Below are 27169 nucleotides of genomic sequence, written 5' to 3'. Positions count from 1 at the left end.
GTAGCCACCCCACTACCACTCCCCCTTTGCCCTCTTCAATCCCACGCTCCCATGGTGAAGTAAACAAAAAAGACTTTTCCTTTCTCCGTTACGTCCTCCTAGCTCCTGTTTGCTATCTAACACCAACTCTGGCAGGATACACATTTCAAACATGACATATTATAATCACAAAGCAGAAAATAACACTTTTTCTACCTTCCACTGCCATACCCAACATTTCTGTTTCTTTCCCACTGTCTACCATCTCTCTCTGCCTTGTGCCCTGGATCAAACCTCTCTATTTTCCTCCATGCAGCATCTCTCCCTTCCTCCCCTCCATTATCATGTGCAACATTTCTTTCTCTCCCCATATATTATCTCTCCCTGCCCTCCATCCTATGTCCAATATTTCTCCCTCTCTCTTCTCCATGCATGCATGTCTCCCTCCCCTCTACCAGATGCAGGATTTTTCCCTCTTACCCCTTTCTGCCTCTTTGTTGCATCTCTCTCTTCTGCTCTTCTACCCCATATCCAACAGTTCTTCCTCTCTTCCCCCCATGTGCAGCAGCTTTCCATCCCTCTCTCCCTCCCATCCCCCTGTGCAGCAACACCCCCCTCCCCCCGTGAGATATGATATACTTCCGGGCCTCCCAAAGTGGCAGTGGCTGGCTGGTAGAGGCAGAGCTGTGAACAGGCAGCTTGTGGCCTGCCCCGTCAGAGCTTCCCCTCTGCCGCATCATCAGTGATGTCATCAGTGATACGGCAGAGGGAAGGCAGGCCGTAGACTTCCTGTTGAGAGTGCTGCCTCTGTTGGCTGGCCACTGCTGCTGATTTAGGAGGCCCGGAGGTTTGTCAGGTCTCACAATGAATTCAGCGGTACCTAATTTATCAAGCAAAATGTTAGCCACGATGTAGCAGGTATCCACAGTAAATCAGACCAGGTGTATTAGAAATATTTTTATTTAGAAAAAAAACACCACAGCATTAAAATGTCCATTAATTATTAAAACATGGCATAACATCTCTCTCTCCTTCTACCCCTCTCAGATGGGACAACACACTGCTATGTTGTCAGGCCTAACTCCTCTCTGCATGTGAGTGTGGTCCAGGTCTGTTTTCTCAACTTTCAAGGCTAGATTTACTAACATACATTAATGTACATTAAAGCCAGTTATGTGCTTATTTAGAGGATAGGCCCCATTAACAATAATGGAGCTTGCATTAAGTACATGCAATAACATGTTAACATGCTAGTAAATCTAGCCCTTAGTCCAGGGCTTGTAGACACTTGGCTGGAAATTTTAAATATATGTTTGAGAATGGAAGAGGAGTTTTGGTAACCTATTACATGAGATTGTCTCCCATCCTGTTGCAATCTCATGAAGTTAGGTAACCAAAACTGTATTTCCTCTTTGCCACCTCCATTCTCAAACAGGAAATACAATTTCTTTTAAAAAGACATAAAGCCATTCCCCCTCTCTCAAGATCCCCACATAACAGGAATGTTGCATTAGTTAAAACCAGCCCTTCCACCCCTCACCACCCCTTTCATGTACACTGAAATCTGGCTGCTTCAACCTGGAAACTCTCTTCAATAATTCCTTCCAAATATTCCCCCTGTGGCCAGACGTCTGCGGGCAGCTCATGCACGGGTGGCTTCTGGTACAGGAAAGGGCTCAGTACTGGAAACAGGATCTCTTCTCTCTCCTCCATAGCTACACCACATGCTTCAAGTTCCCTGCAAATAAGGGAAGGGAGGAAGAGGTCAAAGCCTGGCATTAGAACAGCACTGTGCTGAGGACTTACTGTGGAAGTGCAACTGCAAAACATCATAGCTGTTAAGGCTGCGATAAGGAAATAACTTATTTTTAATTGTCAGTTTACAGTTAGTAAATGCCAACAACCTCTTCTGCTTTATTCAGCATGATCAGGTTTCTTGCTCTCTGACCTGTAGGGCCTATCAGGTTGTTTCTTGATAGGGACAAACAGAAAAATGTTGGTTAGCCTGGAAAACAAGTTCTACAAGTATCAAAAATAGGTAATAGTGTAACAAACAAAAGTCTGATAGTCACATTTCAACTTTATTTGATATCCTGCTAAGCCAGTAAGATCCAGGAGGCTCACAATAAAATTCAGGAAAGGGTAAGAGAATTTGGAAAACCCAGGAGGCAAGCTAGGTTACAGCAGTATAATGAAATAATAAAATAATAATAATAATAATAAATAAAGCACAGTTACTTACCGTAGCAGGTGTTATCCAGGGACAGCAGGCAGATATTCTCACATATGGGTGACGTCAACCACGATGCGGACAGCTTCACAAGCAGGACACCAGCTACACTTCTCAAACCCTGTGACCGGCTGGGACATGAAATGAAATATGGCCAAGGCTAAATCGAAGCCTGCAGGCTGAGGCATTGGAACAGGCCCCGACGTGACACGAAAACTTTTTTTTTTAACACATGCGCAACGCAGCAACACTGTAAGAAATAAGAAAAAACACCAGCCGCGGCGATGAGAAAGCACAAAAAAGAACTAACTCTTGTGCAGAACCTTGAAACGAGGGCTTCTCAGCTCCGCGGAAAACTTAGAGCTGAGGAGACGCACACCCTATGTCGGGCGAGAAGGCACTCGCACGTGTGCGGTGCGGCAGTCGCAAACTTTCTAAAAGTTCTTCAAGAAGTCTGCTTGTGAAGCTGTCCGCATTGGGGCTCCGTGGTTGATGTCACCCATATGTGAGAATATGCTGCCTGCTTGTCCTGGGATAATACAGTATCAATGGCACTAATAATAATAGACAATAGGAGGGATGGTATAAAGTATAAATAATACAATACTAGGCAAGACCTAACGCAGGAAGCCACAAATGGGTTAAAGCCAATCGGAAACCAAGAAATTAAATCAGGGAAAGCCTAGCCAATATAGGAAGTGTTCAGAGCTGACCTAAATTTCTTACAGAAAGTCTCTAGATAGATGCCCATGGGCAAGCTGTTCCAAAGAGTAGGGTTTACTACCCTGGAGCAGGAACCCTCAGTGATGTTTATACATATCTCAGAGTGAGATGGAAGAACCATAAAATTGTTGTGAGAAGCAAAGGGAGCAAGTGGGTGAATGTGGTATGAGTAAGACCAAACAAGAAAGAAGGCTGCCTGAACTAGAGAACCTGATGGGTAGCGACAAGGATTTTGAAAGGACATTAGATACCAATGTTTTATAACCAAGAAGGGAGTGATGTCATTATATTTCTTAGCTCCAAAGAGCAATTTAGTGTTCTGAATCAGCTGAAGTCTTTTGACAAGGAAGAGTTTTAAACCTTGAAGCAATGAGTTACAATAATTTAAGCATGATAGCACTAAGGCATGGAGGAGAAGATGCAAGGTTACAGTTAGTTTATTTGATATACTGCTTTTTTTTAAACAATCATTGTCAAATCAAGGCTGTTAACAAAATTAAAAGCAATTAAAAAAACCAAAACAAATAGAAAACTATAGACAAACGAACAAAATGATATTCGGGAAGGGGATAAGTTACAATATTTATAGAGGGAAAGGAAAAATAAACAAGGAAAATACGAAAGGAAAAAGTGTTAAAAAAATTTATTTTATTTATTCCGGGAAAGGAAGTGTCTATAGAGAATCACTGTCAAAAATCTTTCTAAAATAATTGGCTTTCAGCTGAGATTTAAAGACTTTGAGTGGGAGATCACGTGACGCTATGCTCAGGAGCAGACGGTGATTCGCGTCTTTCCTGCCGCCTGCCTGGAATCGCCCGAATTACGCTGATTTTTCGCCCCTGTTCGATCGCTGTTTCCCAGCTTGGGGCTACTTAGAGACGGCGCCGGTGTTGTGGAGTGCGAGCGGGGCTGTATGGCGGCAAAAACAATAAGACCGCAGAGAGATCGCGCCCGGCTCGCTGAAGAAAAAATGGTGGCGGTCGCTAGCCCGGTGGGGCCTTCCGCTTCGCCGTCGTGGGTGGCGGAGATCACCTCGGAGGTCACGGCGGCTTTGGAGTCCGTGCTGGAGAAACGGCTCAAGCTGCTAGATGATAAGCTGGAGCGGCTGCAGGGGAAGCTGGATGGAGTAGGCCGAAACCTGGAGCAGTTCCAGAGCAGGGTCGGCGAGGTAGAGGACCGCGTGGGTGGAGTGGAGCAGGCACAGAGCCAGCAGTTGCAGCGCCTGGAGGCCCTGGAGCTCAAGGTGGATGAGCTGGAAAATCGGGCCAGAAGAAATAACCTTCGCTTTTTGGGGCTCCCAGAGTCTTTGGGGGAGTCGGACCTACAGTCTTTTATGGAGCGCTGGATCCCGGAGTCCTTGGGGCTCTCAGCGGAACTGGGTCGCTTCCGGGTGGAGAGGGCACACAGGATTGGAGCTCGGCGGGACGCAGAAGCCAGACCCTAAGTGGTTATCATCCGAGTGCTCAACTTTGCTTACAAGTCCGCGATCCTGCAGGCGCTGAGAGGGGGTCGTCAGCTGACTTATGAGAACCGTAAAGTATTGTGCTTTCAGGACTATTCTCCCCAGGTGGCTCAGCGGCGTCGGGGCTTCAGCTCCGTTTGTTCAGCCTTGTTCACTCGTCGGATCCGGTTTGCTCTACTGTATCCTGCTCGACTCCGTGTCTCCCAGGGTGGCACGGTTCGCTTCTTTGAGTCCCCATCGGCAGCCCGGGATTTCCTGGCCCAATTGGATGGCGGCGGTGGCCTTCCATCATCCACTGCCCCTTGATCTACTGTTTGGAAGTTGAGGCTGCTTGTTGGCTGGCAGTGACATTTGAACCTGGGGGGCCTTGCTGGTGTTGGCTTTTCCCCCCCTCTCCTTTTTCATCACTTTTCTGAGGGGTGCTTTGCCCCCCCGCTTGGAGCCTTTAAGGGGAGTATGCGGAGCTCTAGGAGTGCCCTGTTTCCTCTGCGGTCCTCTGGTGGGCAGGCTACTGCTTTTGCCCTGGTCCCCGGGCTGCCTTTGTCTGACTTTGCTCTTGGTTGGGATCTCCCCTGGACTATGATTGGACTTTGTTGGGGGCGCTTGGGAGAAAAGGGGGGGGCTGAGTTTTGGGGGTTGGCTGTGGGGGTCGGGAGGTTGTGGAGTGTTGGGAGTGCAAGGTGAGTTAGAGTGATGAGTGTTTACGGGGGGGTGGCTGGGTCCCTGGGGGGGGAGGTTTGAGTGGGTTGGATATGTGGTGGCCTCTTCCCTGAATCTGTGTGGGGGGGACCCTGAGGCGGGTGGGGTTGGGTTGCTGCTGTTTGAGAGTATGGATGGGTTTTGCTCTTTGCATCGGGGGTAGGGTGTTTCATAGGGGCTTTTAGTGTGGGTGGTCCAGGTAGGCTGGCGTCTTCATGTGATGGGTCCTCTTTGGAGGATCGGACTGGGGAGTTATTGGGGGGTGGGGGTTTGGGTGGCGGTGGGGGGGGAGGTTGGGGTGGGGGGTTGGAGTGGGGGGGTATTGACTCAGAGCGGAGGGATGTCGGTTTTTCTTTTGATCCGGAGTGGCTTGGGGGAGGTTGGCTTGGTGGGACACTGCAATGTTCCAGAGCCCGCTTGCTGGGACGGTGCTCTGGAGTGCCCATGGAATTTTCTCACCTTTGTTTGGTGTTTTTGCTTTCTGTTTTTCCATGGTTCGAGTGGTGACCTGGAATGTTGGGGGGGTCACGTCCCCGGTGAAGCGTACTAAAATTCTTCAAGCTTTACAACACCTCAAGGCAGATATTGTCTTGCTACAGGAGACACACCTTACTGCGGCGGAGCATGCTAAACTCCAGCGGGGTTGGGTGGGCGTGTGCATGGCGGCAGCTGGATCCAGCCGGAAATGCGGGGTGGCTATCTTGGTTCGTAAGGGGGTTGCTACTCGTCTGGATTCTGTGGGGGCTGATTCTGAGGGCCGATATATCTTTTGTAAGGTTCAGATTGCGGGGTCTGTGGTTCTTTTGGGTAGTGTTTACGCTCCTAACACGTATGATCGGAGATTTTATAGGCTTTTACAGGCGATTCTTTCGCCCCATCAGGGTGTGCCGATGTTGTTGGGGGGGATTTTAATTCAGTTTGGGACCCCTCTTTGGATAGATCTACTGCGGTCCCTAATCGTCGGGCTCAGGATGGCAGGGGGCTCCCCTCCTTCTGTCAGTTGTTGGAGTTGGAGGATGTTTGGAGGATTTTACACCCGACTGAGAAAGACTTTACTCATATGTCACGGGCGCATTCCACGCAGTCCCGTATTGACTACTTGCTTCTTTCACGGGCTGTTTTTTCTCAGGTGGAGCGAGCGGAGATTGGTCCCTACGCGATTTCAGATCATGCTTGGGTGTTGCTGGAGTGGACGCCCCCGGGGCAGTCCTCGCAGTCCCGTCAATGGAGATATCCTCTTTGGCTTGGCCAGGATCCCAAATTCTATGATTCGTTGGTGGCGCGCTGGAAAGATTATTGCTTTCATAATGATCAGCACCGGGAGGACCCTGTTCTTTTTTGGGAAACCGCTAAGGCGGTTCTCCGTGGGCATATTATTAGTTATGTTTCACAAGCCAAGAAGAATCGGGATCGGGAAATTTTTCACTTGTCCCGGCTGATGGGGGGCTCTTCGTCGAGCGTATGGCCGGCAGCCCTCTGATGTCAACCGGCAGGCCTTGTTGGACGTGCAGGTCGCTTTGAATGAGAAACTTCACCAGCGGGCAGCTAAAAGTTTGGCCTATTACAAATATCGTCTTTCTGCTTATGGTAACAAATGCGGTCGCCTCTTAGCTCGACTGATTTCTCATAAAGAGAGCAGACAGAAAATTGTAGCCCTTACATCTCCGGACTCTGGGTCTATTACAGCTGATGCGGACATTTGTCGGGCTTTTCGGGACTATTATGCTGAGCTATATGCGGAACCTTCTACGCATGGTCTCCCGGGAGAGCTGTATTTGGACTCTTTGGATTTACCTGGTTTGGACCAGGCCCATCTGGAGACGTTGAATGCCCCGTTGTCGGAAGCGGAGGTGGATTCGGTTATTCGTCAAAGCCCGACTTTGAAGGCGCCGGGTCCTGACGGCTTTAGGGCGGAATTTTATAAGTTGTTGCGGGAAGATATTGTTGCGCCGCTTACGGCTATGTTTAATGTCATGGTGGATGCGGAGGCAATGCCGGCTTACCTTAACTTGGCTCATATTATAGTTCTGCCTAAGCCGGGGCGGGACCCTGCCAGGGTGGAATCCTATCGCCCTATTTCTCTGCTCAATTGCGAGGTGAAGATCTTGGCTAAGGTTCTGGCCAATCGATTGGCTTGTGTTCTTCCGGATCTCCTTCATGAGGCTCAGGTTGGGTTTGTGCGGGGCCGTTCGGTCGAGAAAAATTTGAGACGTATTCTTGCCTCTTTGGAATTTTGTGCCCGCCGCCAACTGCCTTCGCTTCTGGTTAGCTTTGACGCAGAAAAAGCATTTGACCGGGTGCGTTGGGATTTTCTATTTGCCACCTTGGCCAAATATGGGTTTGTGGGCCGTTTTGTTTCGGCGGTGAAGGCCTTGTATGCTTGTCCAACAGCGGCCCTTATGGTGAACGGTTGCAGCTCTTCATTGTTTGATATCTCCCGTGGAACGAGACAGGGTTGTCCTTTGTCCCCGCTTTTGTTTATTCTTACTTTAGATCCCCTGGTGCGTGCGATCCACTTGACTCCTGAGGTGCAGGGGGTTACTTTCGGTTCTCTTTGCTTTAAGGTGGCGGCTTTCGCGGACGACATCTTTGTTCATCTTACGGACCCACAGAGCTCATTGCCGGCGTTATTGGAAACGATACAGGAGTATGGGGACTTTGCGGGTCTTCGTCTGAACTTGGGGAAGTCGGAGGCTTTGTCCACTTCGCCTGTGTTGCAGAGTAATCGGGGGGCTTCATTTCCGCTGCGTTGGGCGACGGATTCCTTCTGTTATCTAGGGATTCGGCTCACGGCTTCTCTTAGTCGGCTTTATTCTTTGAATGTTGGGGCGCTTTTGGATCGCACGGCGCAGCAGTTAGATCGTTGGAAAGACTTCCCCCTTTCTTTGCTGGGATGCGTGGCGGTGATTCGCATGGTCATTTTTCCCCAGTGGCTCTACGTACTCCGGCTCCTCCCATTGCGTCTTCTCAAGAAGGACTTGAGGCGCCTGCGACGGGTTTTGGCTAGGTTTTGTTGGCGAGGGAGGAAACCTAGGTTGCGTTATGATTTACTGGTGGGGGGGGGGGTGGCAACAGGGTGGGCTTGGTATCCCGAATTTTAGGTTATATAATTTAGCATGTCTTTTGCGTCATCTTAAGGATTGGTTGTTTGGGGATTCTCAATATACTCCCACCTCGCTGGAGACTATTCTGTATGCCCCGTATTCTCTCCTTGCCTTGCTTCACATGCCTGGGGGGGCCTTGCCACGGGAGGTTCGGGGCTCCATACTTTTAGCTTCCACGCGGGGGGCGTGGGAGGGTCTGGTTAGGCGCCTGGGGGGGGGACCCGCGGGTGTCTTCTTTGCTGCCCCTGATAGGCAATCCGGATTTTGTACCCGGTTTGGACAATTCGAGTTTCCGTCGTTGGAAGACGTTGGGATTTTTTTTGGTAGAACATCTGCTGACCGTCGATGGGGACCTGCGACCTTTAGCGGATCTGAGGGAGCAGTTGGGGCGATGCTGGGGGGACACTTTCGCTTACTGTCAAGTTAAACATTATATTCTCACGCTTCCCAGGGTTGCCCTTCAGCACCCGTTGGGGGCTCGTATACGGGATCTGTATGCCCAGGTTGAGCCCTTTCAGACTTTGGTGTCCGCTTTATATCGGGCTTTGCTTCCTTTTGAGGCTCCTAGGAACTGTCTGAGGGTTCGGGACAGCTGGGCCTCGGAACTCCATCTGGACCTTGCTTCTTGGGAGGTCTCCCGGAATCTGGCGGGTTTGCCGCGTCTGATCCGAGGAGCCGTGTTGCAGGAATGTTATGCACGTATTTTGTATAGAGGGTATATCACCCAAGCTCAACTATTCAAATTTGGTGGTGTTGCTTCTCCACTGTGTCTCAAATGTAGTCGGGATCCGAACACATTTGCGCATGCTTTGTGGACTTGTTGGTGTATTCAGGCTTTTTGGGCTGAGATTATCTCTTATTTGAGCTCGCTTTTGGAGATGTCGGTAGAGGGCACGATTGAGCAGGTGGTACTGGATTTACCGGGAGCTTTTCGTTCCTTGCTTCCGGGAGCTCGATGGCTGTGTCGTAAGGTGTGTCTCCTGGCCCGTCGTTGTATCATGCAGCAGTGGACCTCCCCGACTCCCCCGTCTTTTTGGCATTGGAGAGCTCTTCTTCATGAGTTGGTTCTTCAGGAGGCCCGGAAAGGTGGGGGGTTCCCTTAAACGTCGGCGGAGCTTTTTGTTGCTCTGGGATCCTTATATCAGTTCTTTGTCTCCTAGGGGACGTGGCTTTCTTCTGAACACTTTGACTTGAAGCGGCTTTCTCCTGGCCAGTTCTGGATCTCGACATCTCTCTGCTCTGGGGTCGGGGTTTGGGGGGGGGGGGCTTGTGGAGGGTTGGAGGGGTTCTGCTTAGAGGGAGGGGGATGTCTAGCTGGTTTTGCTGTCCTAGGGTCATCAGAGTCCAGACCCTGGGGGGGGGAGGATTAGGTTTGTGCTTTTCTATGCCTGGCGTTCCACTTCCTTAGGGGGTCGGGGGGGGGGCTGGGGGGATGGGTTGGGGGAGGCGGGATTTTGGGGTGCTTTGGTATTTTTTAGGGCTGGTATTTTTGACATGCTTTTGTATGGTTGTCTTTGTTTCTGCAGCCACTGTACTTTTTTCTTCTCTTTATGTTGGCATTTGTTGTTGCTGTATTCACTTATGCGTGCCTGTTTCATTTTTTCATGTTAATAAAAATTGTTACAACCTAAAGACTTTGAGTGATTTTTCTGATCTAAGATAAAGTGGTAACAAGTTCCAAAGGCTAGGGGCCATCACTGAGAAACTAGAATCGCAGTTAACATCCAGAAACATTTGCCGAATGATGGAACAGTTAACAAATGCTGAGAAGAGGAAGGAAGATTCCTTGTTGGCATATATGGAATCAGATGACTGAACAAAAACAAAGGAAGGCCAGATGATCGGATTTGAAATGTAAGAATATTGGATTTGAAGTGAATCCTATATGCTATTGGAAGCATATATTCAATTTTAAGTAATGGTGTTAAATGATCAAATTTAGAACAGCAGTAAAGCAAACGAAGGGCTGTATTTTGAACGAGCTGAAGCCATCAGAGTTGATACTGAGGAAGTCCTATTAACAAAGAGTTACAGTGATCCAATCGCGATATGATCATAGAGTGTAAGAGAATTCTAACAGTCCAAAAGTGAATGGATGTTAAGAAAAATTTCTATACAAGAGTAAAAATGTGTGAATCAGTCAGATACCTTTATAAAATGATTACCAAAATCTTAACAGAATTGTGGAACGGACTCTGAACGCCATTAACTAATTGTGTATGAGGGTTGGAAGAGGAGTTACACCATGGGAATATAACTGCAACAAATTTGGTAGGATTACATTTAAGATATTTAATTGAAAGCCAGTCTATAACTTTCTCTAGCCATAAGGAAATGCTAAATAGAAAATCAGTGATGGAGTCAACAGTAGTTAATAACTGAATGTTGTCAGCCTAAATGAACCCTCCCCCCCAAACTGCAATGACTGGATTAACAGCAGCACCAGGGGAGTTACAAATATGTTAAAAAGAATGGAACCCAATATTGACCCTTGATGCACTCCACATGATAGGTCATAGTAGGAAGAGGTTGACTGGGACAAGTGTGACTTAAAGCAGTGATGTTCTAAATAGGAATGAAAGCATGAAAACACAATACTATACTTGAGATGCAAAGTAGAGAGCTGCACGGGAACGGGGACGACGGGAATCCCGCGGGACCCGCGGGCATCCCGCGGGTTCCCCCTTTGGGTCACGGGGATCCCGTGGGGACGCCCCCTAGGGTCGCGGGGATCCCGTGGGGACGCCCCCTAGGGTCGCGGGGATCCCGTGGGGACGCCTCCGAGGGTCGCGGGGTTCCTGCGGGGCTGGATGTACTCAGTCGCGCGGCTCTTCTCCCTACCTTCTCTGCTTGCAGCACAGAGCCGAACGGAAGTCTTCCCGACGTCAGCGCTGACGTCGGAGGGGAGGGAGGGCTTAAACAAAGCTGGATGTACTCAGTCGCGCGGCTCTTCTCCCTACCTTCTCTGCTTGCAGCACAGAGCCGAACGGAAGTCTTCCCGACGTCAGCGCTGACGTCGGAGGGGAGGGAGGGCTTAAACAAAGCTGGATGTACTCAGTCGCGCGGCTCTTCTCCCTACCTTCTCTGCTTGCAGCACAGAGCCGAACGGAAGTCTTCCCGACGTCAGCGCTGACGTCAGAGGGGAGGGAGGGCTTAAACAAAGCCCTCCCTCCCTCCGACGTCAGCGCTGACGTCGGGAAGACTTCCGTTTGGCTCTGTGCTGCAGGCAGTGCAGGTAAGGAGGAGAGTAGCCTCGCGGTTCCAGTGGCTACCAAGGGAGGGGGCGGTCCGCCCCGCCACACCCCGCCCCGGTTGCAGCACAGCCGGCCAGGTCCCCTTACTTTTGTGGCACTTCCCCGACCGACCAACAACAGCCCCGGTCCGACAATCCTCCCTGCCCTGTAGCCGCGAATCTAAATTATCTTCTTACAGCAGCTGTAATAAGGTAATTTAGATTCGCAGTTAAGGGCAGGGAGGTTTGTCGGACCGGGGCAGTTGTCAGTCGGTCGGGGAAGTGCCACAAAAGTAAGGGGACCTGGCCGGCTGTACTGCACCCGGGGCGGTAGAGAAGGAGTGGGGAGAAGGACGCTGAAAGGCCATGGGGAAGACGGGAGGAGGTGGGGAAGGACTCTGAAAGCACTTGAAGACAGAGGAGGGAGTAGGACGCTGAAAGCACACGGGGAATACAAAGGGGTGGAGAAGGACGCTGAAAGGCCATGGGAAGGGCGGGGGGGGGAAGGACTCTGAAAGCACTTGTGGAAGACAGAGGGGGGAGAAGGATGCTGAAAGCACATGGGGAAGACAAAGGGGTGGAGAAGGACGCTGAAAGGACATGGGGAAGACGGGGGGAGGGTGGAGAAGGACGCTGAAAGGCCATGGGGAAGACAGAGAGGGAGAAGGACACTGAAAGGACATGGGGAAGCAGAGGGGGGAGAAGGACACGGAAAGCACATGTGGAAGACAGAGGGGGGAGAAGGACGCTGACAGGACATGGGGAAGATGGGGGGGAGAAGGACGCTGAAAGGAAATGGGGAAGAGAGAGTAGGGAGAAGACACTGGCAGGGAAGAAGACAGATGCCAGACTATGGGGGAGCGGAGAGAAGAAGATGGGTGCCAGACCAATTTGGAAGGGGGAAGAAAGGGAGAGGCACAGTAACAGAGCAAATGGAAGATGCAGAAGGAAGAGAGACAGTGGATGGAAGGAATTGAATGAGAACATGAGGAAAGCAGAAACCAGGCAACAAAGGTAGGAAAAGAATTATATTTCTTTTTTTTAATTTTGCTTCAGGATAAAGTAGTATATTAGTTGTGTTGATAAAAATTTATAAACATTAGAGGCTCTGGTAGAAACCCATTTGCAAAGTATGTATTCTTCCCAATTAATATTTTCAAATTAATAAAGTCTTTTTGCTTATTTGTAAATGGGTTTCTACCAGAGCCTTTAATTCAGTAGCATAATTAAATGAAATAACTATTTCTGAAGTTTATATGGACGGGCGGGGACGGAGGGGATTCCTCGCGGGGACGGGTGGGGACGGAGGGGATTCCTCGCGGGGACGGGTGGGGACGGAGGGATTCCTCACGGGGACGGAGGGATTCCTCACGGGGACGGGTGGGACTTTGGCGGGGACGGGTGGGATTTCTGTCCCCGCGCAACTCTCTAATGCAAAGGTCTGAGAGTCTCTGGAGAAGAATGGAATGGTTCACCAGACTGAATGCAGCATAGAGATCAAATCAGACTAACAGAATGTTTTTGACATAAACCATAAGTACAATGAGAGCTGTGATGAAAACAAAAACTGGTTTGCTTAGAATGCAAAGCATTAAATTTTCCAAGAATGATGAAGCTGGGTCATAACTAGTTTCTCAATCACTTTAGAGAGAAACAATAGACGGTAAATTGGCTAGAAGACAAATGAAGTTGTGGGATCCACAACGGCATCTAATGTATCCTTATTCCAGCATCTGCTATATGGATAAATGCCTTGTCCATCACATTTCAACAGCATTGTCTGTGTGGTGCTGCTGAAAATTCATACAGACTACTCCAGCACTATCTGGATAGTGATGGGGTGTAGTGAGTATGAAGTATGGACATTTCATCTAACCCTACAGATAGCTAGTAATATTTAGCTGCAATCCACATACTTATGTGATACAAAAAGGCTATTCTAAAGTAAACCACATCTAGAAGGATAACGGCTGAATACTATGGCTTTCTGTAAAGCCAGTGCTGGTCAGCTGTCTCTATGTTTATTCAGCACTGCTCCCCTATAGGGATAGTAGCACTAAATATACACAATCCACCCGATATTCAGCACTATTTAACTGGCCGGGAATGGCTCCTGGCCAGTTAAATAGCATTTGGCTGGCTAAGTGCTAATATTCAGCATGAGATAGCAGTTAAAATTTAACTGGCTATATCGATTTTAAACACTGACTGGCCAAGTTTAGCGGCTAAATCGGGCCACCCAAATAGCTGGTCTATCTTTGGCTGCTACTTTATAACTATACTGACCAACACTTAAAAATCAACTTAGCTGGCTATGTTTGAGCCAGCCAAAAATAGACCGGATATTAATGCCAGTCACCAGAAATGGTCCAACATTCAATACCCGGGCTCAACACTGACCACAAGTTAGCCAGCCTCCCTCTCAGTTTCAATATCAGCTGCAATATATTTAAATACTGTAGGTGGCGCCTAAGAAGATGGTGACTATGGCGTTTGAATTCACTGACCTGTAAATGGACACTGTAGTTTCCATAACCCTTTCACAAGGCAATACGCTGCAAACACTTTGCTCGAGTATCTAAATGTTTCTAATGCACTTTTGTAAGTAATCAGCATATGAATACTGTTCTGTTTCCCATCTATAATAGAGAATGACACAAGGACAAAATTTGTCCCCATCCCCATCCCCGCAAGCTATGTCCCCCTCCTATCCCCATAGGCTCCATCTCTGTCCATGCCCTGTCCCCACGAGCACTGTCCCCCATCCCCGTGGGCACTGTCCTCATTTGTACAAGCCTTGAACATTTATGATTTTATACTTAAATCTTTTTATTTAAGTATAAAAATGGACAATATTCTGTACAACTGTTTATAATCACAAATAGAGCCTTACATTTCAATCTGGTTTTGGTACAATCTTCCCAAAGATTCAGTTGCCTATGTTTTTACATCATCTGGGAAGGTAACTGGATTGTCTTTCAGACATGAGTGTAGAAGAGAGCCCAAACTGTATAGTGGATGAACAGGAAAATAAGTGTCTATTACATTTTGGAAATGCTCCTTGATGCCAGCAACGATGGATGAATTTGTTGTAAGATGCTTGAGCAACTGGGCACATGATGGAAGGACATTGCTGATGGCAGACAAGACACAGTACGTATGAGTTCACTGAAATCCTAAAGCAGCTTCTGCAGTTTTATTTAATCATTGAATTCAGCTGCCAATTGTCTAAGATGTATTACATTTTTACATATTGATACTAGTCTCAAATTTCTGGAGAATGACCCAGGGCCAAAGTTGGTCCCTGTCCATGTTCTTGCCCCATTCCTGTGTCATTTTCTAATCTGTACCTGTCTCATTCCTGTGCTCTGCCAACACACTTTCACAAGCAAGTCCATCCAGCTGGGCTTCGTCTTGATTGTAAACTGTGCTTGTGTGACGTTTGCCACTTAGGAGCACATTAGAAAGACACTGCTCTGCTTCAGTGCCAAGATCACATGATAATTAGCAAGACAGTCACCATTATATCAAGGACCATAAACGGTAGAAAAACCTGTTGTGCAGGCAGGGTTTTATTTTGCAGCACTTCTGAATAAAAATAATCTGATTTACAGTAGTATTAGTCAGAGAATAAACAGACAATACATTTAAGGGTGCCAGTAGAGCAGTGAATACCATAAGTATGAGATAGTTTTGTTAAAATATGAACTTACATATGACTTGCAGCTAGTCTGCCTTCTCATTCCAAGTTACTATTAACTAGATTTTGTCTTAAAGAACACACAGTAAGCACATTAACCAGTGTATAAGAAAATGCTCCTCCAAAGTTCTTCAGCTCTTTCTGTTGGATTTATAATGTGACTGCATCAGGTTTATGCAGTGCATGCCTGGACCATGAACAGCAGAATCAATTTCCTAAAGCCATAACAGCAGAGGAAATAAAAGGAGTGCTTAGGAATACCAATCAGCAGGAAACGTTGGGTGCAGATACTGGATGAGGAACTATCAACAATGAAAATAACAACTAAGGCCTAGATTCTATAAACGGCGCCTTGATCGTCAGCCATCCACAAAAGCAGCACCGATCATGTATCAATAATGTGTCTGCGCCATTTATAGAAACATGATGGCAGATAAAGGCCAAATGGCCCATCTAGTCTGCCCCATCTGCAGTAACCATTATCTCTGTCTCCGAGAGATCCCACGTGCCTATCCCAGGCTATTCTGAATTCAGACACAGTCTTTGTCTCCACCAGCTCTTCCATGAGACAGTTCCACGCATCTACCACCCTTTCTGTAAAAAAATATTTCCTTAGATTACTCCGGAACCTATCACATCTTAACTTCATCCTAAGCCCTCTTATTGCAGAGCTTCCTTTCAAATGAAAGAGACTCAACTCATGTGCATTTACATTATGTAGATATTTAAATGTCCCTTTCATATCTCCCCTCTCCCCCCTTTCCTCCAAAGTATACAGATTGAGATCTTTAAGTCTGTTCCCATATGCCTTATAATGAAGACCACACATCATTTTAGTAGCCTTCCTCTGGACTGAATCCATCCTTTTTATATCTTTTTGAAGGTGCGGCCTCCAAAATTGTACACAATATTCTAAATGAGGTCTCACCAGAGTCTTATACATAGGCATCAATACCTCCTTTTTCCTACTGGCCATACCTCTCCCTATGCAACCTACCATCCTTCTAGCTTTTGCCATCACCTTTTCAACCTGTTTGGCCATCTTAAGATCATCACATACAGTCACACCCAAGTCCCACTCTTCTGTCATTCACATAAATTCTTCACCCCCTAAACTGTACCGTTCCCTCGGGTTTTTGCAGTCCAAATGCCTGACCTTGCATTTCTTAGCATTAAACTTTAGCTGCCAAATTTCAGACCATTCTTCAAACTTCGCCAGGTCTTTCTTCATGTTATTCACACCATCTGGCGTGTCTACTCTTTTGCAGATTTTGGCATCATCTGCAAAGAGGCAAATCTTACCCAACAACCCTTCAGCAATATCATTTATAACAATGTTAAAAAGAACAGGCCCAAGAATAGAACCTTGAGGCACACCACTGGTAACATCCCTTTCCCTCAGAGCAATCTCCATTGATCACTACCCTCTATGGCCTTCCACCCAACCAGTTCTTGACCCAGCCTGTCACTTTGGGACCCATCCCGAGGGCACTCAGTTTATTAAATACACCACATCTAGCGCACATCCTCTATCCAATTCTCTGGTCACCCAGTCAAAGAAATTGATCAGATTTATCTGACAAGACCTACCTCTAGAGAATCTATGTTGCCTCCGGTCCTGTAATCCACAGGATTCCAGAAACTGTTTTAGCCCCTAAAGAATAAGGACACTGAGAAAGAGCTCCAACATGAACCCTTGAAAAAGCCCTTTTTGGGTGAAACAGGTCCCGTCGGGGCATGTTAGAGAAACTGCATTAAAAGGATAAGTAAAAAATAAACCTTTACTGTTGTATAGTCTTTATTTATTTTTAAAAGAATGATAGAAAGTCAAGCAGCAGTAATTAAATATGCAATATAGCATCAGGAGGCTATGAAGAGAGCCAAAAGTGGACCTACACATATTTTGATGTGAATGATATTGAAGGCTTCTGCCATCCTGTGATTAAACCCAAAACAGTGAGGCGTTCATTTGTTGTGGTTGTTTCCAATTTGCCTCACTACTTCATCTTCAACATCCTTTTAGTATTTACCAAATTTTAGTACCCCACGGGCCAGAGTTTGATATGTCTGATTTAGAGGTACTATCATGAAATACTTTGTCACAGAGTGGGTAGTGGATGACTGGAATGCCTTTCTAGCAGAGGTGGAAGAGTCAAAAACAGTGAGAGAATGAAAAATGTGTGGGATAAACACAAAGGTTGCCTAAATAGGAGGATGGAAACACAACATGGCTGTTGAAATATTATATTGGACAAAAGTAGTTGGGAACTAAAGCCAATGCTAGATTGACTTTTACAGTCTATCTCTTGCAAATGGCAAAAGATATGATCAAGTCTGCATATTGTATATCACTTTATTATCATACTAGTGTTTAAGCCCGTTACATTAATGGGTGCTAGAATAGATGTGTAGACTTTTAGCACAATGGGTCGCTGAGGCGTTTCTTTCTTTCTTACTTTATGTTTTTTTTATCTCTCTCCCTGCCCCCCTTTCTTTCTGTCTCTGTCCCCCTGTGTGTCTCTGTCTCTTCCCTGGCCCCCTGTCTTACTGTCTCTCTCCCTGGCTGTCTGTCAGTCTTTTTTTGTTTCTGTATCTTCTCCCTTCGCGAGTGTGGGGCAGTTGTAGGCGCGCATGCGCACTCCTTCCAGCCACGGACATACGGAACACGCAGGTAGGAGTGCGCATGCGCCGCTTAGGGTTTTATCTAGTCATTAAGCCCGTTACATTAACAGGTGCTAGAATATATGTCTGTCTGTCTCCCTCCTGCTGACTCTCTCTCTCTCCCTGGCCCCCTTTCTCTGTCTGTCTTTCTGTCCCTCTCCCTGCCCCTGTGTCTTTCTTTCTTTCTGTCTCCCTCCTTCCCACTGTCTGTCTGTCATTTTTTCCCATTTCCCTGTGCAGCAGCATTTCCATCCCACTTCCCTATGCAGCAGCAACAGCATTTTCCTCCTATCCCCCCCCTTTCCTGTGCAGAAGCAGCAGCGGTATTTCCCTTCCCCTCCAGGTCCCTGTGTAGCAGTAGCAGCATTTTCTACCACCCCCCTTTCCCTTCTCTTACCGCGATCTGGCCTGCTCCGTTCAGCCCCTCCCCCTTCTTTTACTGCGTTGTCCTGCTCGATCTGGCCTGCTCCTGACCCTCCCACCGCCGACAAATCTCTCGGCTCCAGCCACGTAGGCAGCACTTTAAACATGCTGCTTCGTGCCCTTCTACTGCCGATTTCCTCTCCTGCGTCTGTCTCCGATGATGTCATCAGAGACGCGGCAGAGGAAATCGGCAGTAGAAGGGCGCAAAGCAGAGTGTTTAAAGTGCTGCCTACGCTGCTGGTGCCGAGAGGTTTGTGGAGGGTCAATGGTCGGAGCGGGGCTGCTCTCCACCACTCAGTTACTGCCACTGGAATGCAAAGAGGGCCGCGAGTGTAGGGCAGTTGTAGGCGCGCATGCGCACTTCTTCTGGCCACGGACATACGGAACACACAAGTAGAAATGCGCATGCGCGGCTTAGGCTTTTATTATAGAGATGCTACAAATGAGGATGCTGTGCATCTCATGGGGGAGGGGAAAACATCTTAATGTTGAGATTAGCAAGATAAATACTACGACAATTCTTTAAGATTGCATCATATATAACTATGGTCGGCATGATGGCAAATTGATGATGGCAAATTGGCAACCAGTGTTCAAGCATGAATGATTATAACCTGTGCATTGTGCACAAAATGGTGGTTGCAGTTAGAGCATAAGAACACAAGAATAGCCTTACTGGGTCAGACCAATGGTCCATCAAGCTCAGTAGCCCGTTCTCACAGTGGCCAATCCAGGTCACTAGTACCTGACCAAAACCCAAGGAGTAGCAATATTCTATGCTACCAATCCAGGGCAACAAGTGGCTTCCCCCATGTCTTTCTCAATAACAATGGACTTTTCCTCCAGGAACTTGTCCAAATCTTTCTTAAAACCAGCTACGCTATCTGCTCTTACCACAACCTCTGGCAATGCATTCCAGAGCTTAACTATTCTCTGAATGAAAAAAATTTCCTCCTATTGGTTTTAAAAGATTCCCTGTAACTTCATCTTTGTAATTTTTGACGGAGTGAAAAATCAATCCACTTGTACCCGTTCTACTCCATTCAGGATTTTGTAGACTTCAATCATATCTCCCCTCAGCCATCTCTTTTCCAAGCTGAAGAGCCCTAACCATTTTAGTCTTTCCTCATATGAGAACAGTTCCATCCCCTTTATCATCTTGATTGCTCTTCTTTGAACCTTTTCTAGCGCCACTATATCTTTCTTGAGATAAGGAGATCAGAATTGAATGCAATACTCCAGATGAGGTCGCACCATGGAGCGATATAGGGGCATTATAACATTCTTGTTAACCATCGCTTTTATAATAATTCCTAGCATCCTGTTTGCTTTTTTGGCCGCAACCGCCGCACATTGGGTGGAAGGTGTCATCGTATTGTCTACGATGATACCCAGATCCTTTTCTTGGCACATTAAATTTCATTTGCCATTTGGACGCCTAGTCTTCCAATTTCCTAAGGTCCACCTGCAATTTTTCACAATCCACATGCATTTTAACAACTTTGAACAGTTTAGTGTCATCTGCAAATTTGACCACCTCACTCGTTGTTCTAATTTCCAGATCATTTACAAATAAGTTAAATAGCACCGGTCCTAGTACAAACCCCTGCAGCACTCCAGTGTTTACTCTCCTCCATTGAGAAAAATGACCATTTAACCCTACCCTCTGTTTTCTATCCAATAACCAATTCCTAATCCACAACTGAACTTTGTTGCCTATCCCATGACACTTTAATTTTCTCAGGAGCCTCTTGTGAGGAACTTTATCAAAAGCTTTCTGAAAATCTAGATACACTATATCAACCAGCTCACCTTTATCCACATGTTTATTCACATCTTCAAAGAAGTCAAGCAAATTTGTGAGGCAAGATCTCCCTCAGCGGAACCCATGTCCGTCTCATTAAATCATGCTTGTCTACGTGTTACACAATTTTATTTTTTATAATTGTTTCTACCATTTTGCCTGGCACTGAAGTCAGGCTTATCAGTCTGTAATTTTCCAGATCTCCCCTGGAGCCCTTTTTAAAAATCAGCGTATGATTGGCCACCCTCCAATCTTCAGGTACTACAGACGATATTAGCTACAGTTTACAAATCACTAACAGCAAGTCAGCAATTTCATTTTTGAGTTCTTTTAGTAATCTAGGATGTATACCATCCAGTCCTAGCGACTTATCACTTTTTAACTTGTCGATTTGGTTTAGTACATCTTCCAGATTCACCGAGATTTCTTTCAGTTCCTCCGCATCATCACCCTTGAAAAACATTTCCAGTTCAGGTAGATCTCTTACATTTTCTTACATAAAGACCGAAGCAAAGAATTAATTCAGTCTTTCCGCTATGGCCTTATCCTCCCTGAGTGCCCCTTTTGCTCCTTGATCATCCAACGGTCCCACAGATTCCGGTGTCAGGTCAAAAGCGCACCGTGACAAAGGCGCGCCCAGACAATTGAGCGCAGCACGGAGGCGCGCGCCGCTCTAAATTACTGGTTTTAGGGCTCCGACGGGGGTGTGTGTGGGGGGAACCCCCACACTTTACTTAATAGACATCACGCCGCGTTGTGGGGGCATTGTGGGGGGTTGTAACCCCCCACATTTTACTGAAAACTTAACTTTTTCCCTGTTTTTAGGGAAAAAGTTCAGTTTACAGTAAAATGTGGAGGGTTACAACCCCCCAAAACGCTGGCGCGATGTCTATTAAGTAAACTGGGGTGGTTCCCCAACAAAACCCCCCGTCGGAGCCCCTAAAAACTGTAATTTTGTGCGGCGCGCGCCTCCACACTGCGCTCAATTGTCGGCGCGCGCTTTTGTCTTTCGCGCCGTTGTCTATGAACACAGATTCCCTCGCAGGTTTTCTGCTTCTGATGTACCTAAAAAAATTGTTATGAGTTTTTGCCTCTTTTGCAAGTTTCTCTTCATATTCTTTCTTAGCTGTCTTTATCAATGCTTTGTTGGGCATTTACTGTGATATTGTGATATCAACAGCCCTAGAGAGGACCTGTCAATAGCTGTGGTCTCTGACTTTGACTGTGAGGCTGCAGGCAAAGGATCAACTACCAGGGCTTTGGGAGTCAGTAGTGAAGCTCCCATAATCTCATATGGTGGCTGCAGCAAGCTCTTCTCTGACAAAACTAAAATCATAAGTTGTAATGCTGGAGAAATTGTGAGCAAAACCACTTCTGTTAATGCTTTCTTTTCTGAACTTAAGTCTTGCTCTTTGGAGCTGAAGGGGAAAGCACATAATATAGAAGCCAGTGTAGAAAAGCAGAAAGGGAAGATTGAGGATATGGAGAAAGCAGAAAAAAATAAAACTCTTAATTCAATGATGATGAAAAACAAGTTGGTTTACTATATAGCAAGCTGGAACACTTTGGACTTCTTTTACAAAGGTGCGCTAGCGTTTTTAGCGCACGCACCGGATTAGCGTGCACTATAGTACGTGCTAGCCGAAAAACTACCACCTGCTTTAGAGGAGGCGGTAGCCGCTAAAGTGCGCTATTCCGCGCGTTAGGGCCCTAATGCACCTTTGTAAAAGGAGCCCTTAGAGAATGTAATTAGGTAACTGAACCTTAGATTACTGAATTTTATTTTAAGGCGCAAGGGGTTATTTCTGTACTGATATTTAAAATATATCGTGGCAGAAATTTAAAGATCCCATCTTCTTCTTTACTGCCTGCTGCAAAAGCTTATTATATTGCTACAAGTCACCAGCTGGAACAGCATGCTAAGAGGTCAGCTGAGGAGTCAGCTTCTGTGGCTAGTGATTTGACTGTTCAGAATCCTTGGGCCCTATGGTCTATGAGAAGTCCACATTGTTGGCTATCCTGGTTTTCAAACAAGATCTAAATACGATTATGTGCTTGTATTTCTAGAATCTGCACACAATATTTTTAGGACATAGGATTTGGATTTATGCTAGCTTGCTAAAGTAATGCAGGAACAATGCAAATTAATTCTGGCCATATTTCAGGGGACATGTGAACTTGGTGCGTCTTTCTTTGTGAGAAATCGCTGCAAATGCTTATTAAAATATATAGGTGTCAACTATGCTTTCTTTGTCCCAGGGCAATTATGAATTTTTTCGCAATACTAAGAAACTGATTGATCCTGGGGCTTCTATTCCAACTCCAGTTGTCAATGATAACTGTTCAATGCACTGTAGTATTTTGTTTGCCTTCTCATGTTAGAGCTTTGTCTTTTTTTATCTGTTAATGTTCTCGTAATTCTACTGCTCTTTTCCTTTCTGTTTTGAAAACATTTGGAGACTTTTCTTCATGTATCTAGATGCACGTGAAAAGGAGAGATTATTTTCATTGATTTCTATCCGATGACTCTAACAAGGGTCTTTTGCTTATGTATATTTGTGAAATATTCAATATACTGTAAAATGAAAAACAATGTCCAGTTATGTAGCCAGACACTCATGCTTTCTTATGCACACTACTACTATTGTTCTTCATTGAGATAGTTGAGAAGTAGAAACACACAGAAAAAACTGAAGAACCAGTATGACAAAATAGTGTTTAGTCAACAGTAGACCCGATGCAGCAATGTTGCCTGCATCAGGGGTAGATTTTTAGTTTTGCATACAGAAAGGACATGGGTAGAAAAAGTATATACACCTATAAGAACATAAGAATTGCCGCTGCTGGGTCAGACCAGTGGTTCATCATGCCCAGCAGTCCGCTCACACAGTGGCCCTCCGGTCAAAGACCAGCACTCTAACTGACACTAGCCCTTCCAGCATACGTCTTTGTTCAGCAGGAACTTGTCTAACTTTGTCTTGAATCCGGAAGAGCATTCTAGTTTTCCACCACTCTTTGGGTGAAAAAGAACTTCCTTACGTTTGTATGGAATCTACCTCCTTTCAACTTTAGAGAGTGCCCTCTCGTTCTTCTTACCTTGGAGAGGATGAACAACCTGTCATTATCTACTAAGCCTATCCCCTTCAGTACCTTGAATGTTTTGATCATGTTTTAAATGTGCTATTAGTTTCAAGGAGTATGTTCTCAAATTAGTCTTATTTGCTAGAGTAAATAACCTTTCCCTATTTATCCAATCCATCCTACTTATTAATTTATAAACCTCTATTATATCTCCTCTCAGTCCTCTCTCCTGCAAGCTCTAACCACTGTAGGCTTTTCTCATAAGGGAGCCATTATATCCCCTTGATTATTTTGTTTCCTCCATCCATCTCTGAACTTTTTCTGGTTCTGGCATATCTTTCATGACATGGGGCAACCAGAACTGGAAACACCATTCAAAGCATGGTTGAACCATGAGTCGGAAAAATGACTGTGTTTTAAAAAAAATTTCCTCAGAGTTAAGCCCAAAAGAAAGAAAGGAAGGAAGGAAAATGTGATGAACCCGGCTGCAGTGAACAGTTTTTCAACACTCAGCCTCTAGATGGGAAGTAGATACAGAAAGGGGGGGATTAAAGGATGTCATGATGTGTCAAGGCCTTCAACCCTTCCTCCTCAGTCTATAACCATCATCGATACCTAGCTGTGCTTATCACTCATATTTTGAGCACAGATGGGACATGTATCTGTGTGGAAGCAGGATGTGTAAGGCTGGGGTGGTGACAGCAAAACTAATGGTGGAGAGGTTGGAAAAAAAGGATTAAAATGGAAACCGGTAGTCCTGAGGTTTCAAATAATGGCAAACACAGGGATTATTCTCTCTCAATGTTAAAAAAAAAGTAATAGTGTGATAGTAGAAAGCTAAAAACACTGTTCCCAGCGGCTCACATGAGGTGGTTGTCCAAGAAAAGGAATTTAAAAAATAGACAATCTTTTCCATTCAGCTTATATAGGGCAAAAACTTTCTTCTGAATATCAGACATCAATCCCTGCTGCAGCCATGGGGCAATGCAAATGCCCTTTCCTCACTTCCTCCATAAGTGTATTTTAGTGCACCTTTTTGAGAGTTACTCTACTCACAACTCAAGTTTTTAATTAACTCAAAAACATTTTTAAAAAGGGCTTAGCATATTACTTCCCAATACAAAGAGATGAGCTATGGTCCTGGAGGCTCAACTCATTGTTTTTTATTGCAGGGGGAGGGGTCAGAAGTACAATAAATTCAACTCTCATTTCTGAAGTCAGTATTAGTCTGTGGTAGAGCTGCCCAATTCAGGGAAAATATTTTTGACTCAATTTGATTTGGCCTATTTAACTGATTTTTCAAATCAATTCACTTTTAATGACACATCTTTTTAAGTTTAAAGTTGAATCAATTTTTATTGTAAAATTTAACAAGCCAGATTAATACAGATCGATCCTACACAGTCAATGCTAACAGAAAACCATATCCATCTCATATACACAGAACACAGATTTATTTATTCAATTTTCTATACCGTTCTCCCAGGAGAGCTCAGAACGGTTTACATGGGTTTATTCAGGTACTCAAGCATTTTTCCCTGTCTGTCCCGGTGGGCTCACAATCTATCTAATGTACCTGGGGCAATGAGGGGATTAAGTGACTTGCCCAAAGTCACAAGGAGCAGTGTGAGTTTGAACCCACAACCACAATGGCAAAACACCCCACTTCCCAGGGTCCAGTGAAAGGAGGGCTAAAGGGTCATCAAACCCTCTTAAATCAACAATAATTGTGTATGGTGGTATAGAAGAATAAAGTTATTATTATTATTCCCATGGTATCCTGGGTGATAATGTCCAACTTTGGCCCTTATGGTCACCTCCTCATTCTAATGTAGCTTATTGCTTACTGTTGTTTTTCCAATTTTATAAATCCTTTGAAATGAAACCAAAACAACAGAAAGTATTTTCACTTATCTTTTAATATGCAGAATCTCTAGCCTGCCCCAATGGGACCCCTTTCGCCACATATAGGCTTTCTCATTGGTTCTAAAGGAGCTCCACTCGAGCGTTCTTTCACAATTTAAACCACAACCCCAGGGTGCTGAGGCTGTAGTTTTAACCACTACGCCACACTCTCCCTTGCCTAGTATAGAATAGTACTCACAAACTAAAGTTAGAAATATAGAGACAAAAGTTAAACTAAACAGCCAAGAAGCCAGACTACATGCAGTGCAACACTACAGAAACAGTAACCTGGTTAGTAAAAAATGTATTAAAATTAGTCTAATAAGATTACTTTATTTCCATTTTCTATTTAAAAATATTTATCAATACAGCTACAATAAAGCGACAAAAAATATTTTTTCTACCTTTTGTTGTTTCTGCCATAATCATCCTCTTCACTCTCTTCTTTCCATCCAGTGTCTGTCCTCTCTCTCCCTTTGATGCATCTGCCCTCTCTGCCCCTTTCATCCACTGTGTCCCCCATACCTCCCCCTTTGTCCCTGCCTCTCCTTCTGTCCAGCTTCACCTCCCCTCTGTTCCCTTTCTCCTCCTATACGCCTCATTCCAGGGCAAATATCTCTCTCTCTTTTTCTCTCCATTTGTGGATTTAGCATCTTTCCCACTCATGTCATTTTTCTCTCTCTCTTCCTACTGCTCTTCCAACTCTCCTGTCCCAGCATCTCTCTCCCTTTTCCTCCCTACATGACTTCAGCCTCTCCATCTCTTCCCTACTGCCTTATCTAATCTCTCTTGTCTCCAAGGCCATCTCCTTCCCTGCCTGTCCTGTAGTAAGGCATCTTCCCTCCCCTCAAGATAAAGCACCCTCCAATCCTTGCCCCCCTTAAGTTTAATAACTCCCCCTATTTCCTTCACCCTATCCTCACTCCCTCCCTTACTTACTTGCTTTCTTTCTTTGTCACCCCTTCCTAACACACACACTGTCAGCAGTGCAGCCTTCACAACTCTCTGCTCGGGCTTTCCTCTCTGCTGGGTCCTGCCCAATGTTCCCTCTAAGCTGAGCGCATGAGCGATCGCTCACTATTTTCATTGGCGTCGCTCATAATTTTTCTCGTGTTGCTCACTAAAATACTGCAGTGGGAAACTGAGGACTGCATAGTAAGATCCATGACGCACTTCCGACGCAGGTGGGGATCGTGAGAGGAGCCGCTGCCACGTCTTCAGTGGTGTACCAAGGGGGGGAGGTCCGCCCCGGGTGCAGCCTTAGGGTGGGTGCACAGCCGGCCAGGTCCGGATCTGGTCGGCTGTGCATCCCCCTAAGGCTGCCGTCGGAGAGGAAGTTTGGGAATGCTGGGCAGCCCGATGGTGGGAAGCAGAGAGAGCTTGGGGCAGCCGCGGCGGTGGCTTTGGGGCCTGTTTCCCCCGATAGTGGCAGCAGTGGCTTTGTGGAGGGTAGGGAGAAAGAAAGAAAGAAAGAAAGGGGGCAGGCAGGGAGACAGAAGGGAAACAGAAAAAAAGAAAGGGGGCATCAAGAGAGAAAAAAGAAAGAAAGGGCAGGGAGAGAGGAAGAAAAAGTTAGGGGAGGGAATGAGGTCTGGAGGAGAGGAAGCATACAGGCTGAAAGAAGGGAAGAAAGATTGGATGCACAGTCAGAAGATGAAAGTGCAACCAGAGATTCATGAAATCACCAGACAAGGTAGGAAAAATGATTTTATTTTAAATTTAGTGATCAAAATGTGTCTGAATTTATATATGCTGTCTATATTTTGCACTATGGCCCCCTTTTACTAAACCGCAATAGTGTTTTTTAGCACAGGGAGCCTATGAGCGTCGAGAGCAGCGCTGGGCATTTAGCGCAGTTCCCTGCGCTAAAAACTGCTATTGTGGTTTAATAAAAAGGAAGGGGGGTATATTTGTCTATTTTTGTATGGTTGTTACTGAGGTGACAATGCATAGAGTCATCTGCCTTGACCTCTTTGAAAAAAAAACCAGAATAGGAATGATAATTAACATTTTCTCAGCGTATAGTGTGCTTTGTGTTTTTTAATTTTATTGTTGGTAGATCATTTTGACTTGGTCATTTTAAAGTAGCTCGCAAGCCCAAAAAGTTTGGGCACCCCTGAGCTAGAGCGTTGAAGCTGTGTATTTCTATTTTATCCCCCTGTTTAC

At 45.9% G+C, this 27169-nt stretch overlaps 1 protein-coding gene across 5 annotated transcripts in view; it reads right to left on the bottom strand.

The window, feature by feature from the left end:
* Window positions 1-921: 921 nt before the first annotated feature.
* Window positions 922-27169, bottom strand: part of HDAC8 (histone deacetylase 8) — a 221499-nt gene continuing 195251 nt past the window's right edge. For all 5 annotated transcript variants that reach the window (XM_033946322.1, XM_033946321.1, XM_033946319.1 and 2 more), the window contains one exon: window positions 922-1717. In XM_033946322.1, the coding sequence (XP_033802213.1) occupies window positions 1695-1717 (23 nt within the window). In that variant the 3' untranslated portion in view covers window positions 922-1694. The remainder of the gene's footprint in view (window positions 1718-27169) is intronic.

Source organism: Geotrypetes seraphini, chromosome 5 (genome assembly GCF_902459505.1).
Source record: "Geotrypetes seraphini chromosome 5, aGeoSer1.1, whole genome shotgun sequence".
Taxonomy (NCBI): domain Eukaryota; kingdom Metazoa; phylum Chordata; class Amphibia; order Gymnophiona; family Dermophiidae; genus Geotrypetes; species Geotrypetes seraphini.
This window is presented reverse-complemented; position numbering and strand designations above follow the sequence as displayed.